The following is a 14156-nucleotide window of genomic DNA, read 5'->3' on the forward strand; positions in this document are numbered from 1 at the left end:
CTATTGGTCATTGTTGGGGAAGTGAAGAATCCCAGAGAGATAGTGAAGTATGTAAGATTTCGAAGGAAATAAATAATTAGATTCTGCTGACATGTTTGACATTGTTGGGACACAGCTCCAAAATGGAAGGGCCTAGAGGAATTAGATTAAACTATTTCACACAAGATGAGCAAGGGGGTTGGGGCAAAGTGTGGTAGATTTCAAATAATTTAGGAGAGTGGGCAAATAGAAGGTTTTAGTATTAAGAACTAGCTGTAGGACCACATCCAGGCAATGTTCATGAATAACAAACTTTCAGGAACTCTGAATCCAATATTTGACCTTTGGAGGGGGTGACAAAACAGCCAATATTCAGCTGACCTTCATCAAAGATCCAGAAAGTTCCAGGTTAATGCAGCCTGAGATTCTGTTTTACCACCTAATTGTCAAACGCAGTTTACCTTTCTCAGCTGCAGAGATGAATGTTTGCAAAGTCATCAAATTACAAAGTAACCCAACTATCCATGTCTGTCCTTTGTTAATTTGTCAAGTTGTCAAGAATTAACTTGTCTCTCTTATCTAATTCAGTTAACAGAATTAATTGAGAAGACATTTGGTGAGAATGAAATGAACAGAAATGTTATGGTTGAAGTAGATGACTTTGAAATCCACGGTGAGTGTTAATTGAGAAACCTGTAGTAACTTCAGCTTTCACATGGTCTCCCAGACTGAGTGCTGATATAGGATTAGACCTGTCCCTTTATTCTTTTCGTTCATGAAGATGCGTGAAATGAGGTTGAATGAATCCATTCCCCTGCCTCATCCTGAATCCCTCAAGTATGGCTTGTGAGACCATGGAAAATCCTAAATAAAAACCAAAAGAACTTTAGATGCTGTAAATCAGGAACAAAATCAAAAGTTGCTGGAAAAGCTCAGCAGGTCTGGTAGCAGTTGTGAAGAAAAAATCAGAGTTAACATTTCAGGTGTGGTGACTTGGGTTCCGAGGAAGGGTCACCGGACCCGAAACATTAACTCTGACTTTTTCTTCACAGATGCTACCAGCCATGCTGAGCTTTTCCAGCAACTTCTGTCATTTTTCATGGAAAATCCTTACTGTATAGGACTAAAGGGATAAAGATGGTTTCAGCCATGGAAGGAGATCTCGTGTTTCACCTCAACAAACTTAATCAGACTCTGAATCCTTGTCCTTGACACTGTTCTCCAAGAGAATGGCATGATGGTACAGCGCAACATCTTTGCTCATGTTTCATATAAAATGTGTATCACTGCCTGCTCATGGCTCTAAAACATTTCATATTTCCAGATAATGTACGAAGAACAGCTTGTTGAGAGACAGTTGAGACAAAGAGTGGGATAAAAGAGATGAAAATAATAAAAACACTTCATAGAATCACTACAGATGGAAGCGGGCCATTTAGCCCATTGAGTCCATACTGACCCTCAGAACAGCATTCCACCCAGACCCACCCCGTCCCTGTAACCCTGCATTTCCCAAGGCTAACCCACCTGCCCTGCATATCCCTGGACACTATGGACAATTTAGCATGGCCAATCTGTCTAACCTGCACATTTTAGACTGTGGGAGGAAACCACAGCACCCAGAGGAAACCCACAGAGACAAGGGGAGAATGTGCAAACTCCACACAGACAGTTGCTTGAGGCTGGAATCAAACCCAGGTCCCTGATGCTGTGAGGCAGCAGTGCTGACCACTAAGCCACTGTGTCACCCCTTTTTTTTTTTACTGAAGTATTGAATCTGTACAGTTGTAAAAATTCATTTTTGATGCCAGAGAGTTTGTTTGGTATTAATTAAGACTTAATGTGTTGTGAAAAAGTCACTGATACACACACACACACACACACACACACACACACACACACACACACACACACACACACACACACACACACACACACACACACACACACAAAAAGGTGGTGATTTCAAAAAAGGTAGCATGTATTTAGGCCTTAAATCCAAAATAAAAATTATCAGACTTTCTTCCCTCAAGATAAAATTTTGAAATCTTGCAGGATTGTAATTTCTGTTTGGCTCACTGAAGCCCTCTGAGGACACTGTATGCTTTATTATTTGCTCTTTCCACTTGCCTACCGCCTTCACTCTTCTGTGCAGGTATATGCCCAGGTACCTCTGAGTCATAAAGATCTACAGCACAGAAAAAGGTCCTTTGGCCCATTTCATCTTCGCCAGTCAAAAACAACCATCTAAATATTCTACCCATTTTCCATCACTTGGCCCATAGCCTTGTATGCTTTGGCATTGCGTATGCACATTTAAATACTTTTTAAATATAATGGGGTTTTCTGCCTCTACCACCTTCACAGGCAGTGACTTCCAGATTCAAACCACCCTCTACTTGAAAAAGACTTTCTTTTAAGCTCCTCAAAACCTTCTGCCCCTTACCTTAAATCTATGCCACTGGCCATTGATCTCTCCATCAAGTGGACAAGTTTCTTCCTGTCTACCTTATCTATGCTCCTCATAATTCTATACATCTCAATCATGTCACCTCTCAATCCCCTCTGCTCCAAGGAAAACAACCCCTAAGTGTCCAATTTCTCTTTGTGACTGAAACTCTCCAGTTCAGGCAACATCCTGGTAAATCTCCTCCATAGCCTCTCCAACGCAATCACATTCCTCTCATAAAGGTGGATTCCAGAACTGCACACTCTAGCTATGGTCTAATCAACATTTTATACAGCATAACCTCCCTACTCCTAAAGTCTGTGCCTCAACTAATAAATGCACGTATCCCAAATGCGTTTTTAACCACATTATTCTCTTGTTCTGATACCTTAAGGGATTGACGTACATATACCCCAATGTCCCTGTGAATCTTGGTGCTTCCCAGGGTCCTACCATCCATCAAGTATTCCCTTGCCTTGTTGTCTTGCCAAGTGCATCATCTCACATTTATCTGCATTGAATTCCATTTCCCACTGATCAACCCATCTGACCAACTTGTCTGTATCCTCCCGTAATCTAAGAACAAAGAACAACACAGAACAGTAACAGGACTTGGGCCCTCCAATCCTGCGCTGACACATTTTGCCCTTCCATATTAAAACTATCTTTACTTATAGGATCCATATCCCTCTATTCCCTTCCTATTCATGTATTTGTCCAGGTTCCTCTTGAATGCTGCTATTGTGTCTGCTTTCACTACCTCCTCTGGCAGCACGTTCCAGGCACTCACCATCCTTTGTGTGAGATACGTACCTCGCACATCTCTACCTTTGTCCCATAATAATTGACCCCTCCACCGTGGGAAAAAGACTCATCTTTCCAGTCTATCCATGCCATTCATAATCTTCTAAACTTCTATCAGGTCACTCCTCAACCTCTTGTATTCCAGTGAAAACAAACCCAGTTTATCCAACCTTTCTTCAGAGCTAAAATCCCCCGTACCAGGTAACATCCTGGTGAACCTTTTCTGTACCCTCTGCAAAGCATCCACATCCTCCTGGTAGTGTGGTGACCAGAACTGTACACAATATTCCAAGTGTGGCCTAACTAAAGCTCTGTAAAGCTACAGCATAACTTGTCTATTCTTATACTTGATGCCCCTTCCAGTGAAGGCAAGCATGCCATAGGCCTTTCTTACTGTCTTATCTACCTTCAGTGATCTGTGGACCTGCACACCCAGGTCTGTCTGCATATCAATACTTATAAGGGTTCTGCCGTTCACTGTATAATTTCCATCTGCACTTGACCTTCTAAAATGCATCACTTTACATTTGGCTGGATTAAACTCCATCTGCCATTTTTCTGCCCATGCCTCCAAATGATCTATATCCTGCTGTATCATCTGACAACCCTCCTCATTATCCACAATTCCACCAATCTTTGTATCGTCTACAAACTTACTGTACAGCTACGTTTTGCTCCAAATCATATATGTAGGTCACAAACAGCACAGGTCCTTGCACTGATCCCTGTGGAACACCACTAGTCACAACCCTCCATTCCGAAAAGCATCCTTCCACCACTACCCTCTGTCCCCTATGACTCAGCCAGTTCTGTATTCATCTTGCCAGCTCACCCCTGATAACATGTGATTTCACCTTTTGTACCAGTCTGAGGGACCTTGTCAAAGGTTTTACTGAAGCCCATGTAGACAACATCAATCGCTTTTCCCTCGTCAATTATCTTCGTCACCTCCTCAAAAAACTCAATCAAGTTAGTAAGGCACAACCACCCCTGCACAAAACCGTGCTGATTATCGCTAATCAGTCTATTTGCTTCTAATGCTTGTGGACCTAAGGATATCCATCTCACTATTTACCACCCCACCAATTTTTAAAAATCATTTGTAAGCTTACTGATGAACCCTCCTGCATTCAAATCTAAATCATTTATATAAACCACAAACAGCAAGGGGCCCAACACTGAACCCTGTGGGTCCCCACTGGACACAGGTTTCAAGTTAGTAAACACTCCATAACCATCACCCTCTGCTTCCTGCCACTCAGCTAATTGTGGATCCAATTTGCCAAATTTCTTTGGACCCCATGGGCAATCAGTCTCCTATGTGGGACCTGATCAAAAGCCTTGCTGAAATGCAAGTAGGCTGCATCAAAGTCATCGCCCTCATCTACACACCTGAACATCTCTTCAAAATATTCAGCCAAGTTGGTCAGATAAGACCTCCCCTTAACAAAATTGTTCGTGATTAATCCCTGCTTCTCCAAATGCAGATTAATTCTGTCCCTCAGAATTGCTTTCAATAGTTTCCCCAATCCACCAAGGTTAGACTGACTGTAGTTTCCTGATTTATCCCTTGCTCCCTTCATGAATAATTGGCTGTCCTCCAGTCCTCCAGCACCTGTCCTGTGGCCAGAGAGGAATTGAACATTTTTGCATTGCCCCTGTTATTTTCTCCCTTGCCTCTTTCAAGAACCTGGGATAGAATTAGAGCTGATTAGTTGTAGCAACTGATAGCCTCAGTATTCTCTATATAACAAACAATGGTGCTTGTGCCATTCACTAAGACTGGGGTTAGCCTCCAGTGAATAGTGCAGACTACCACCATGTAATCAGACCAGAATCAAGCACCATTGGGAATTGTGTCCAATTCTCCTGCTCTTCTCTTCCAGATGATTTAGACTATTTGGCAGCAGGAACTGATGGTATTCTCACAAGAGAAGAAATTAAAAGACGGAGTGAACTTCTAGTGCAAGACAAGACACGAATAGTGAGGAGAGTGAAGAAGAAGGGCAGAAAACGATATGTCAGCAAGAAAAAAGTCATTTGTGATATGGGTGTGTGAGAACAGCTCAGTCTTGATCACTGGAAATAAACAGCTGTCTATTTACTTTTGAGAAGAAAATGCTTCTTTATTTTTGCCAGAGCAAATTACCGTGGATGACTGAGATCTGAAATCCAAACAGGAAATATCTGAAATACTCAGCAGATTAGGAAGCAGCAGTGGAGGGAGAGATAGAATTAACGCTTCATATCAATTACCTTTCACCAGAACTGGGTAATGTTTGGGATGTGATAAAGTTTAAACCAGAGAACTGGGAGAAGGAGGTGAGGAAAGAAACCAAAAGGAAAGGTCAATAATACAGTGGAAGGCAGGAGAGATTAACTCATAGAAAGGTTGATAGTAAAGGCCAAAGGAGATGATACTGGAACAAGCAAAGAATCAAAATTTCTTTCCAGAGGTGATGTATATGGAAAGGCACATCATCATCATCAAAAAGATGCCAACCAAAAGAGGGTAGCATTTGCAGTTTATAATCGGAAATAATTGAATTTAACATCAAGTCAACATGCCGTTGAAGTGCCTGGTCTAAAGATGTAGAGCTGTTCCTCAAGTTTACGTTGAGCTTCATTGAAACACTAAAGGGGGCTGACCAGCGAGTGAAGGCTGAGCGATGAATTGAGTGGCATGAAGAGCAGGAAAATAAGACTGAGAGTGACTGGGGACAGTTAGATTAGAGTATGAGGACACTGAGGTGAAAGTGTGATTGACTAATGACAATGAGATTAGAGTGTGAGTGATTAAGATCAGTGAGATTAGAGTGTCAGTGACTAAGGGCAGTCAGGTGAGAGTAGGAATGACTGAGGACATGACCCTCTTTCTTCCTAAACCCTTTGATTCCTTTAGCTCTAAGAATTATATCTAACTCCTCTCTGTGAGATGTACAGGCACCAGTCAGGGGTTTGGGCACTCCTGGTTCAGGGCTGTTTTGTTAGTTTGCTGAAGGGAGTGGGCCGCAGTCAGTTCATCAGATCAGTCCAGAGAAACTAAAGGGAAAGCGGGAAAGGGAGGGTTAAACCTATTGCCATGGAAAGGAGAGTCGGGAACCTATTTAAGTCATAGAGACATACAGCATAGAAACAGACCCTTTGGCTGACCATGTCTATGCTGACCATTGAACACCAAACTACACTAATCCCATTTCCCTGCACTTGGTCTATAGCCTGTGACCTGACATTTTAATATGCCTCCACCACCCACTTATAGAATCGTAGAATTCCTACAGTGTGGAAGCAGGCCATTGGCCCATCAAATCCACATCGACCCTCCGAAGATCATCCCACCTAGACCCAATCCCCTACCCTATCCCTGTAAACCTGCATTTCCCATGGCCAATCCACCTAACCTGCACATCTTTCGACTCTCAGGCAGCACATTCCATATTTTTACTGCCCTCTGGGTGAAAAAGATTTTTCTCAGTCTTCTCTAAACCACTTAGTCCTCACCTTAAAGTTGTGCCCTCTGGTCTTAGACACGTCTGCCGTGGACAAGAGATTTTTATGATCTACCCTGTCTGTACCTCACATGACTTTGTATACCTCAAACAGATCCCCTCTGAGCCTCATCACAATGAAATCAAACCCAGCCCAGTCAAGAATCATTGAATCATTTATTCTCACGTGTATTCAATGTAAAAATACAGTGAAAAGTTGTACATACATGGCACCGTTCACGTTAACTTAGAATAAGATAAGAAAAAAAGATAACAAGAGAGTCCAACTTTCCTTTCCACTGCTGCAATCCCACTATGGCCTTTTTAGTCCACACCATGCCCATCCAGTCTATCTTCATAACTGAGACTTTTCATCCCAGGCAATATCCTTGCAAATCTCCTCTGCACCTTCTCCAGTGCAATCACGTCCTTCCAATGGTGTAGCTACCAGAACTGCACACAGTATTCCATCTCTAGCCTAACCAACGGTTTGTAATGTTGTAACAAGACTAGCTTCCTCCTATATTCTATGCCCCAGATAATGAAGAGAAACATCCCATTTGCTGCCTTCACCACCCTGTTTACCTGTGCTGACACTTCCAGGTCATTCTTCAGCACTGCGGGCTATGATGGGTGGGAAGAGGAGATGAAATTGGGAACGTGGGTGGGGGTGTCAGTATCTCTAGGAGGCATATGGTAAAACATGGATGTAAAGAGAGTAATGCAGGAGAGGAGTTTGTCCACAGTCAGGAGCACTAGCTTTGAGGGCAGGCAATGGCCTAGTGGCATTATCAGTGAATTATTAATCCAGAGACCCAGGTAATATTCTGGGGTGCCTGAGTCCAAATCTTACCATGGCAGATTGTGGAACTTGTACTTTTTAAAAATCTGGAATTATGAGTCCAATGATGACTGTGCAACTGTTGTCGATTGTCAGACGAAAATACCCATCTGGTTGACATGTCTTTTAGGGAAGGAAACTGGAAACTCCGTCCTTACCTGAGGGTCTGACCTACATGAGACTCCAGACCCACAGCAATTTTGTTGACTCTTAACTGCCCTTTGGGCAATTAGGGATATGTAATAAATGCTGGCCCAGCCAGAGACGCCCACATTCTGTGAAAGAAGGGAGAAACTGGATGCCGCTGGCCTTCCATCATGCTGGAAATCGAATGGACATAATGGAGAAGAAAATGGCTATGACCACAGTCAAAGCAGGGTAAGTGTTTCAACCTGTGAAGGACGGGGCTGCAGCACACACTCGTGTGAGACCTTTTTAAAGGAAACACATCACACACAGACCCATACACTGTACAGCACACAGATCTGCAGAGTCCCTAATCCCTGGCCATCCTCATGCATTTCTCTCCTGTTTGTTGCACATCTCCCTGCCTCAGACATCGTTGACCAACTCATTCACAGCAACACTTCTGGACACAGACACCAGGGAAAGAATAAGGATGTAAAAACCGCAGATGCTGGAAAACAGAAACAAAAACAGATATCGCCGGAAAAGCTCAGCAGGTCTGGCAGCATCTATCAAGAGAAATCAGAGTAAACGTTTTAGGTCCAGTGACCCTTCCTCTGAATAGGGATGTTGTACAAGGAGAGACAATGGACCGACATGGTTTGTTTTTAAAAGAAATAACATATAGAGTCATACAGCATGGAAACAGGCCCTTCAGTTCTTTGAGAAGGTGACCAAACAGGTGGATGAGGGTAAAGTGGTTGATGTGGTGTATATGGATTTCAGTAAAGCGTTTGATAAGGTTCCCCATGGTAGGCTATTGCAGAAAATACAGAGGCATGGGATTGAGGGTGATTTAGCGGTTTGGATCAGAAATTGGCTAGCTGTAAGAAGACAGAGGGTGGTGGTTGATGGGAAATGTTCATCCTGGAGTTCAGTTACTAGTCGTGTACCTCAAGGATCTGTTTTGGGGCCACTGCTGTTTGTCATTTTTATAAATGACCTGGATGAGGGCGTAGAAGGATGGGTTAGTAAATTTGCGGATGACACCAAAGTCGGTGGAGTTGTGGAGAGTGCGGAAGGATGTTGCAGGTTACACAGGGACATAGATAAGCTGCAGAGCTGGGCTGAGAGGTGGCAAATGGAGTTTAACGCGGAAAAGTGTGAGGTGATTCACTTTGGAAGGAATAACAGGAATACAGAGTACTGGGCTAATGGTAAGATTCTTGGTAGTGTGGATGAGCAGAGAGATCTCGGTGTCCATGTGCATAGATCCCTGAAAGTTGCCACCCAGGTTGATAGCGTTGTTAAGAAGGCGTACGGTATGTTAGGTTTTATTGGTAGAGGGATTGAGTTTTGGAGCCATGAAGTCATGTTGCAGCTGTACAAAACTCTGGTGTGGCCGCACTTGGAGTATTGCATACAGTTCTGGTTGCCACATTATAGGAAGGATGTGGAAGCATTGGAAAGGGTGCAGAGAGATTTACCAGGATGTTGCCTGGTATGGAGAGAAGGTCTTATGAGGAAAGGCGGAGGGAAGGTCTTATGAGGAAAGGCTGAGGGTCTTGAGGCTGTTTTCGTTACAGAGAAGAAGGTTAAGAGGTGACTTGATAGAGACATACAAGATGATCAGAGGATTAGATAGGGTGGACAGTAGGAGCCTTTTTCCTCGGATGGTGATGGCTAGCACGAGGGGACATAGCTTTAAATTGAGGGGTGATAGATATAGGACAGATGTCAGAGGTAGGTTCTTTACTCAGAGAGTAGTAAGGGTGTGGAATGCCCTGCCTGCAAAAATAGTAGACTCGCCAACTTTAAGGGCATTTAAATGGTCATTGGATAAACATATGGATGATAATGGAATAGTTTAGGTTAGATGGGCTTCAGATTGGTTTCACAGGTCGGCGCAACATCAAGGGCCGAAGGGCCTGTACTGCGCTGTAATGTTCTATGTTCTATGTTCTATGTTCAGCCCAACTTGTTGATGCCAATAAGATTTCCTAAACTAAACTGTTTGGCCTGTTTGGCCCATATCCCTCTAAACCTTTCTTATCCAAGTATCTATTCAAATGTCTTTAACTCACTTCTACCATTTCCTCTGGCAACTCATTCCATATATGCAGCACTCTTGGTGTGAAAAAGTTCCTGTTAAGTCCATTTTAAATCTTTCCCCTCTCACTTTAAACATATGCCCTCTTGTTCTAAATGGTCGTCCCTTCTCTCCAAGTCCTAGTCTCTCCTACCAGTGGAAACACCAGTGAAGACTCTATCCACGCTTCTCAATATTCTGTAAGTTTCAAATAAGATTTCCTCTCATCTTTTTAAACTCCATCAAGAGTCCCAGAGTCCTCAACTGCTCCTCATATGACAACCCTTCATACCCAGGATAATTCTCATAAACTTTCTCTGGACCCCTCCCATGCCAGTACATTCTTCCTTAGATATTTCTTAAAACTGCTCACAATATTCCAAATTCGGTCTGACCAGACCCTTCTACAGCCTCAGCAGTACATCTCTGATCTAACATTGCATTTGCCTTTCTAACTGCCAACTGAACCTGAATGTTAACTTTGAGAGAATCCTGAACTAGGACTCCTAAGTCCCTTTATGCTTCAGATTTCCAAAGCCTTTGCCCATTTAGGAAATAGTCTACATCTCTATTCATCCTACCAAAGTGCACAACCTCCAACGTCCCACATTGTATTCCATCTGTCACTTCTTTGCCCACTGTCCCAGCCTCCTAAATCTTTCTGCTTCCTCAATACTACCTGTCCCTTCACCTATGTTTGTATCATCTGCAAACTTAGCAACAATATCCTCAGCTATTCATCCAGATCGTTCATGTACAACATGAATAATAGTGGTCCGAACACTGATCCCTGTGGAACTCCACTAGTCACCAGCTGCCATCCTGAAAAAGACCCCTTTAGCTACAACACTGGCATCTACCCTACAATGTGAAAAATTGCCCAGGAATGTCCCATCCAAAAGCAGGACAATGTGAACCTGTCCAATTACTGCCCAAATAATATACTCTTGATCATCAGGAAAGTGATGGCAGGAGTCCTTGATAATGCTCAGCAATAAACTGTAGAATCATGCAACCATACCGTGCAGAAATGGGCCTTTAGCCTATCAAGTCTTTACTGCCTCCACTACCCCCCCAGGCAAAGTCTTTCAGACCACCACCATCTTTTGGGTGAAAACATTTTCCTCAAATCCCCTCTAAACCTGCTGCCTTTCACTTTAAAAGTGTGTCCTTTTGTTCTTGAATCTTCAACTGAGGGGAATAGCTGCTATCCACCCTGTCCACGTCCTGCTTAGTTTAGGTTCTGCCAGTGTCATTCAGTTCCTGACATCATTACAGCCTTGGGTCAGGCATGGACAAAAGAGCTGAATTCCAGAGGAGAGGTGAGAGTGACAGCCGTTGATATCAAGGCTGCATTTGACCAAATGGGGCATTAAGAAGCCATAGCAATTGAATTGGGTGGGTTGGGGGTGGGGGGGGGCGGCAGAAGAAGATGTGGGAGTCTCACTTCTGGTTGGAGTCATACCTGCTACGTAGAAAGATGGTTGTGGTTGTGAAGGTCAGTCTTCTCAGCAGGAGTACCTCAGGGTAATGTTCTTGGACCAACCATCTTCAGCTCTTTCAACAATGACCTTCCCTCCATTGGTGGGGATGTTCACCAGTGATCACATCATGTTCAGCACCATTTGCAGCTCTTCAGATAATGAAGTAGTCCTTGTTGAAATGCAGAAAGTCCCAACAGTATCAAGGCCTGAGCTGACAAATGGCAAGTAACAGTTATGCAACACAAGTGTCAGTCGATGACCATCTCCAACAAGAAAGAATCCAACAATTGCACCTTCATGTTCAATGACGTCGCCATCATTGAATCCACCTACAATCCACCAATCCACATCGTAGATTTTACCATTGACCAGAATCTGAACTGCACCTAGATATAGATGCTGTGGCAACAAGAATACGTCAGGAGCTGGGACTTAGTGATGTGTAACTCAATTCACATGCATGTCCACAAGGCACAAGTCAGGAGTGTGATGAAATGTTCCCCACTTGCCTGGACGGGTACAACTCCAACAATGCCTAAGAAGCTTGATACCATCCAAGACAAAGCAGCACATTTGACTGGCCTGTCCACAGCATTCACTCCCTGCACTACTGACACTCCGTAATAAAAGTGCATGCCATGTAGAAGACACTGCAGTAACTCACTCAGGCTCCTTATGTAGCACCTTCCAAACTAATGAATTGTACCACCTGGAAGGATAAAGGCAGCAGATATATGAGAACATTACCACCTGCAAGTTCCCCTCCAAGTATTCACCATCCTGACTTGGAAATATATCATCATTTGTTCACTGTCACTGGGTCAAAATCCTGGAATTTCCTCCCCAGCAGCACAGTGGGTCAACCTACAGCACACGAACTATACCAGTTCAAGAAGGCAGCTTGCCACAACCTTCTAGGCCTTTTTTTTGGTGAGTCCACATTTTAAAAATGTGTTCATGGTTGTGTGTGTCACTAGCTAGACCAGCACTTATTGCCTATCCTGAACTGCAATTAAGAGTCAACCACATTGCTCTGGAGTGACAGGTAGGCCAGACTAGGAAAGAATGAGAGATTTCCTTCTCCCAACGACTTTTGGGAACCTAACCTTAACAGTAACTTTATTCCTGTATTCCAATGCACTTACAACAAAGGCCAACAAGCCACTTACTATCCTAATCACTTACAGCACTTGCATGTTAACTTTCTGTTCTACAAGTAGGATTACACAGAATATGTGGTACAGAAACAGACCATTCAGTCCAACCAGTCAACACTGGGGTGAATGCTGTACTTGGCATTCCTCCCATCTTGTCTCATCAAATTTGTTGTAACCATGTTATCACATCTCCATCAAATGTTTATCTAGCTTCCCCTTAAATGCAGACTATTTACTTCAATTATTCACAGTGGAACTGATTTCTACATTGTTCCCATTCTCATTAGGAATACTGTGTGCAGTTTGGTTCTCGTATTTAAGAAAGACTGTACTTGTGTTTGAATATGGCAAAGGTTCAAAGATTGGCTCCTGGCCTGAGACGTTTGTCCTCTGATGAGAGGCTGAGTGAATTGGTATTTAGAGAAATAAGAGGTGATCTCATTGAGACACACAGGACTCTGAAGGGTTCCCTACCAGGCTGGAGAAGCTAGAACAGGGTGGGGCACAGTCCCAGGATTAGGGCCCAATCATTTCAGACTGAGCTGACGTGAAATTACATCTCTGAAAGCGTTCTGAATCTTTTAAATTCTCTATCAGGTTCTTAGTTCCTTGAAGTTGGAGCCATAGGTAGACAGGGTGGTGAAGAAAGCGTTTGGTACAATTGCCTTTATTGGTCCATGTATTGTATAGGAGTTGGGAATGTCATGTTTCGGCTGTACTGGACATTGGTTAGGCCACTTTTAGAATACCGTGTTCAGTTCTGGTCTCCCTGCTATTGGAAAGATGTTGTTAAACTTCAAAGTGTGTAGAAAAGATTTACAAGGATGGTGCCAGGGTTGGAGGATTTGAGCTAAAGGGAGAGGCAGAATAGGCTGGGGCTACTTTCCCTGGAGAATCGGAGGCTGAGGTGTGAAGTATAGAGGTTTATAAAATGATGAAGGGCATGGATAGGGTGAATGCACAAAGTCTTTTTCTCAGGGTAGGGGCGTTCAAAACTAGAGGACATACATTTAAGGTGAGAGGGGAAAGATTTAAAATGTACCTGGGCCAACTTTTTCACTCAGAGGGTGGTGTGTGTATAATTACAACATTTAAAAGGCATCTGGATGGGTACATGAACAGGAAGGGTTTAGGGGCTATGGGCCAAATGCTGGCAAATGGGACCACGTTAATTTAAGATATCCAGTCAGCATGGACGAGTTGGACTGAAAGGCCTATTTCCACGCTGTATAACTCGTCAACTATGACTATCCCAGTGGACTGTGAATGCTCCAACATTGAAGTCTGGGTCAGGCAGCATTTTGGGGCTCTCGGGGAATCGAGAGATATGAAGTGCGGGTAGAAAGGTGGAGTTGAGCAGGGCCAGCCATGATGGTAGATAATGGCGGATGAGGTTCGATGGGCTGAACAGCCTTCCCTTGCCAAGCGATCACATGGTCTCTGTACGAGCGCAGTCGCAGTGTGGGCGGTGTTTCCACGCAGCCGCAGTGTGCCGGCCTGGAGCCGGACCGTGTGGTGTTGTGGCGGCTATTTTCTGTCTGTCAGCTCCCCCTGTTCCTGGGGCCTGAGTACGGGCCGCTCCCCGCATAGACATGTTCTCAGCACTGAAGAAGCTGGTGGGTACCGAACAGGCCCCGAGCAGGGACAGGATCATCCCCGCCGGGTTACAGAGCATGAACCAGAGCCTGCAGCGGAGGTTCGCCAAAGGAGTGCAGTACAACAGTGAGTGGGGCCGGGGG

General features: G+C 43.9%; 2 protein-coding genes across 3 annotated transcripts in view; both read left to right on the forward strand.

The window, feature by feature from the left end:
* Positions 1 to 5336, forward strand: part of LOC109916781 (coiled-coil domain-containing protein 183) — a 69544-nt gene extending 64208 nt beyond the window's left edge. The window contains exons 12-13 of the mRNA XM_048613337.1: positions 568 to 652; positions 5119 to 5336. Of these exons, the coding sequence (XP_048469294.1) occupies positions 568 to 652; positions 5119 to 5291 (258 nt within the window). The 3' untranslated portion in view covers positions 5292 to 5336. The remainder of the gene's footprint in view (positions 1 to 567; positions 653 to 5118) is intronic.
* Positions 5337 to 13854: 8518 nt separating this feature from the next.
* The window catches only part of LOC109920828 (rab-like protein 6), a 124666-nt gene continuing 124364 nt past the window's right edge, over positions 13855 to 14156 (forward strand). The window contains exon 1 of one of the 2 annotated variants that reach the window (XM_048613577.1): positions 13855 to 14139. In XM_048613577.1, coding sequence (XP_048469534.1) covers positions 14010 to 14139 — 130 coding nt within the window. In that variant the 5' untranslated portion in view covers positions 13855 to 14009. The remainder of the gene's footprint in view (positions 14140 to 14156) is intronic. The other variant, XM_048613575.1, reaches the window with a different exon arrangement.

Source organism: Rhincodon typus, chromosome 28 (genome assembly GCF_021869965.1).
Source record: "Rhincodon typus isolate 14 chromosome 28, sRhiTyp1.1, whole genome shotgun sequence".
NCBI lineage: Eukaryota > Metazoa > Chordata > Chondrichthyes > Orectolobiformes > Rhincodontidae > Rhincodon > Rhincodon typus.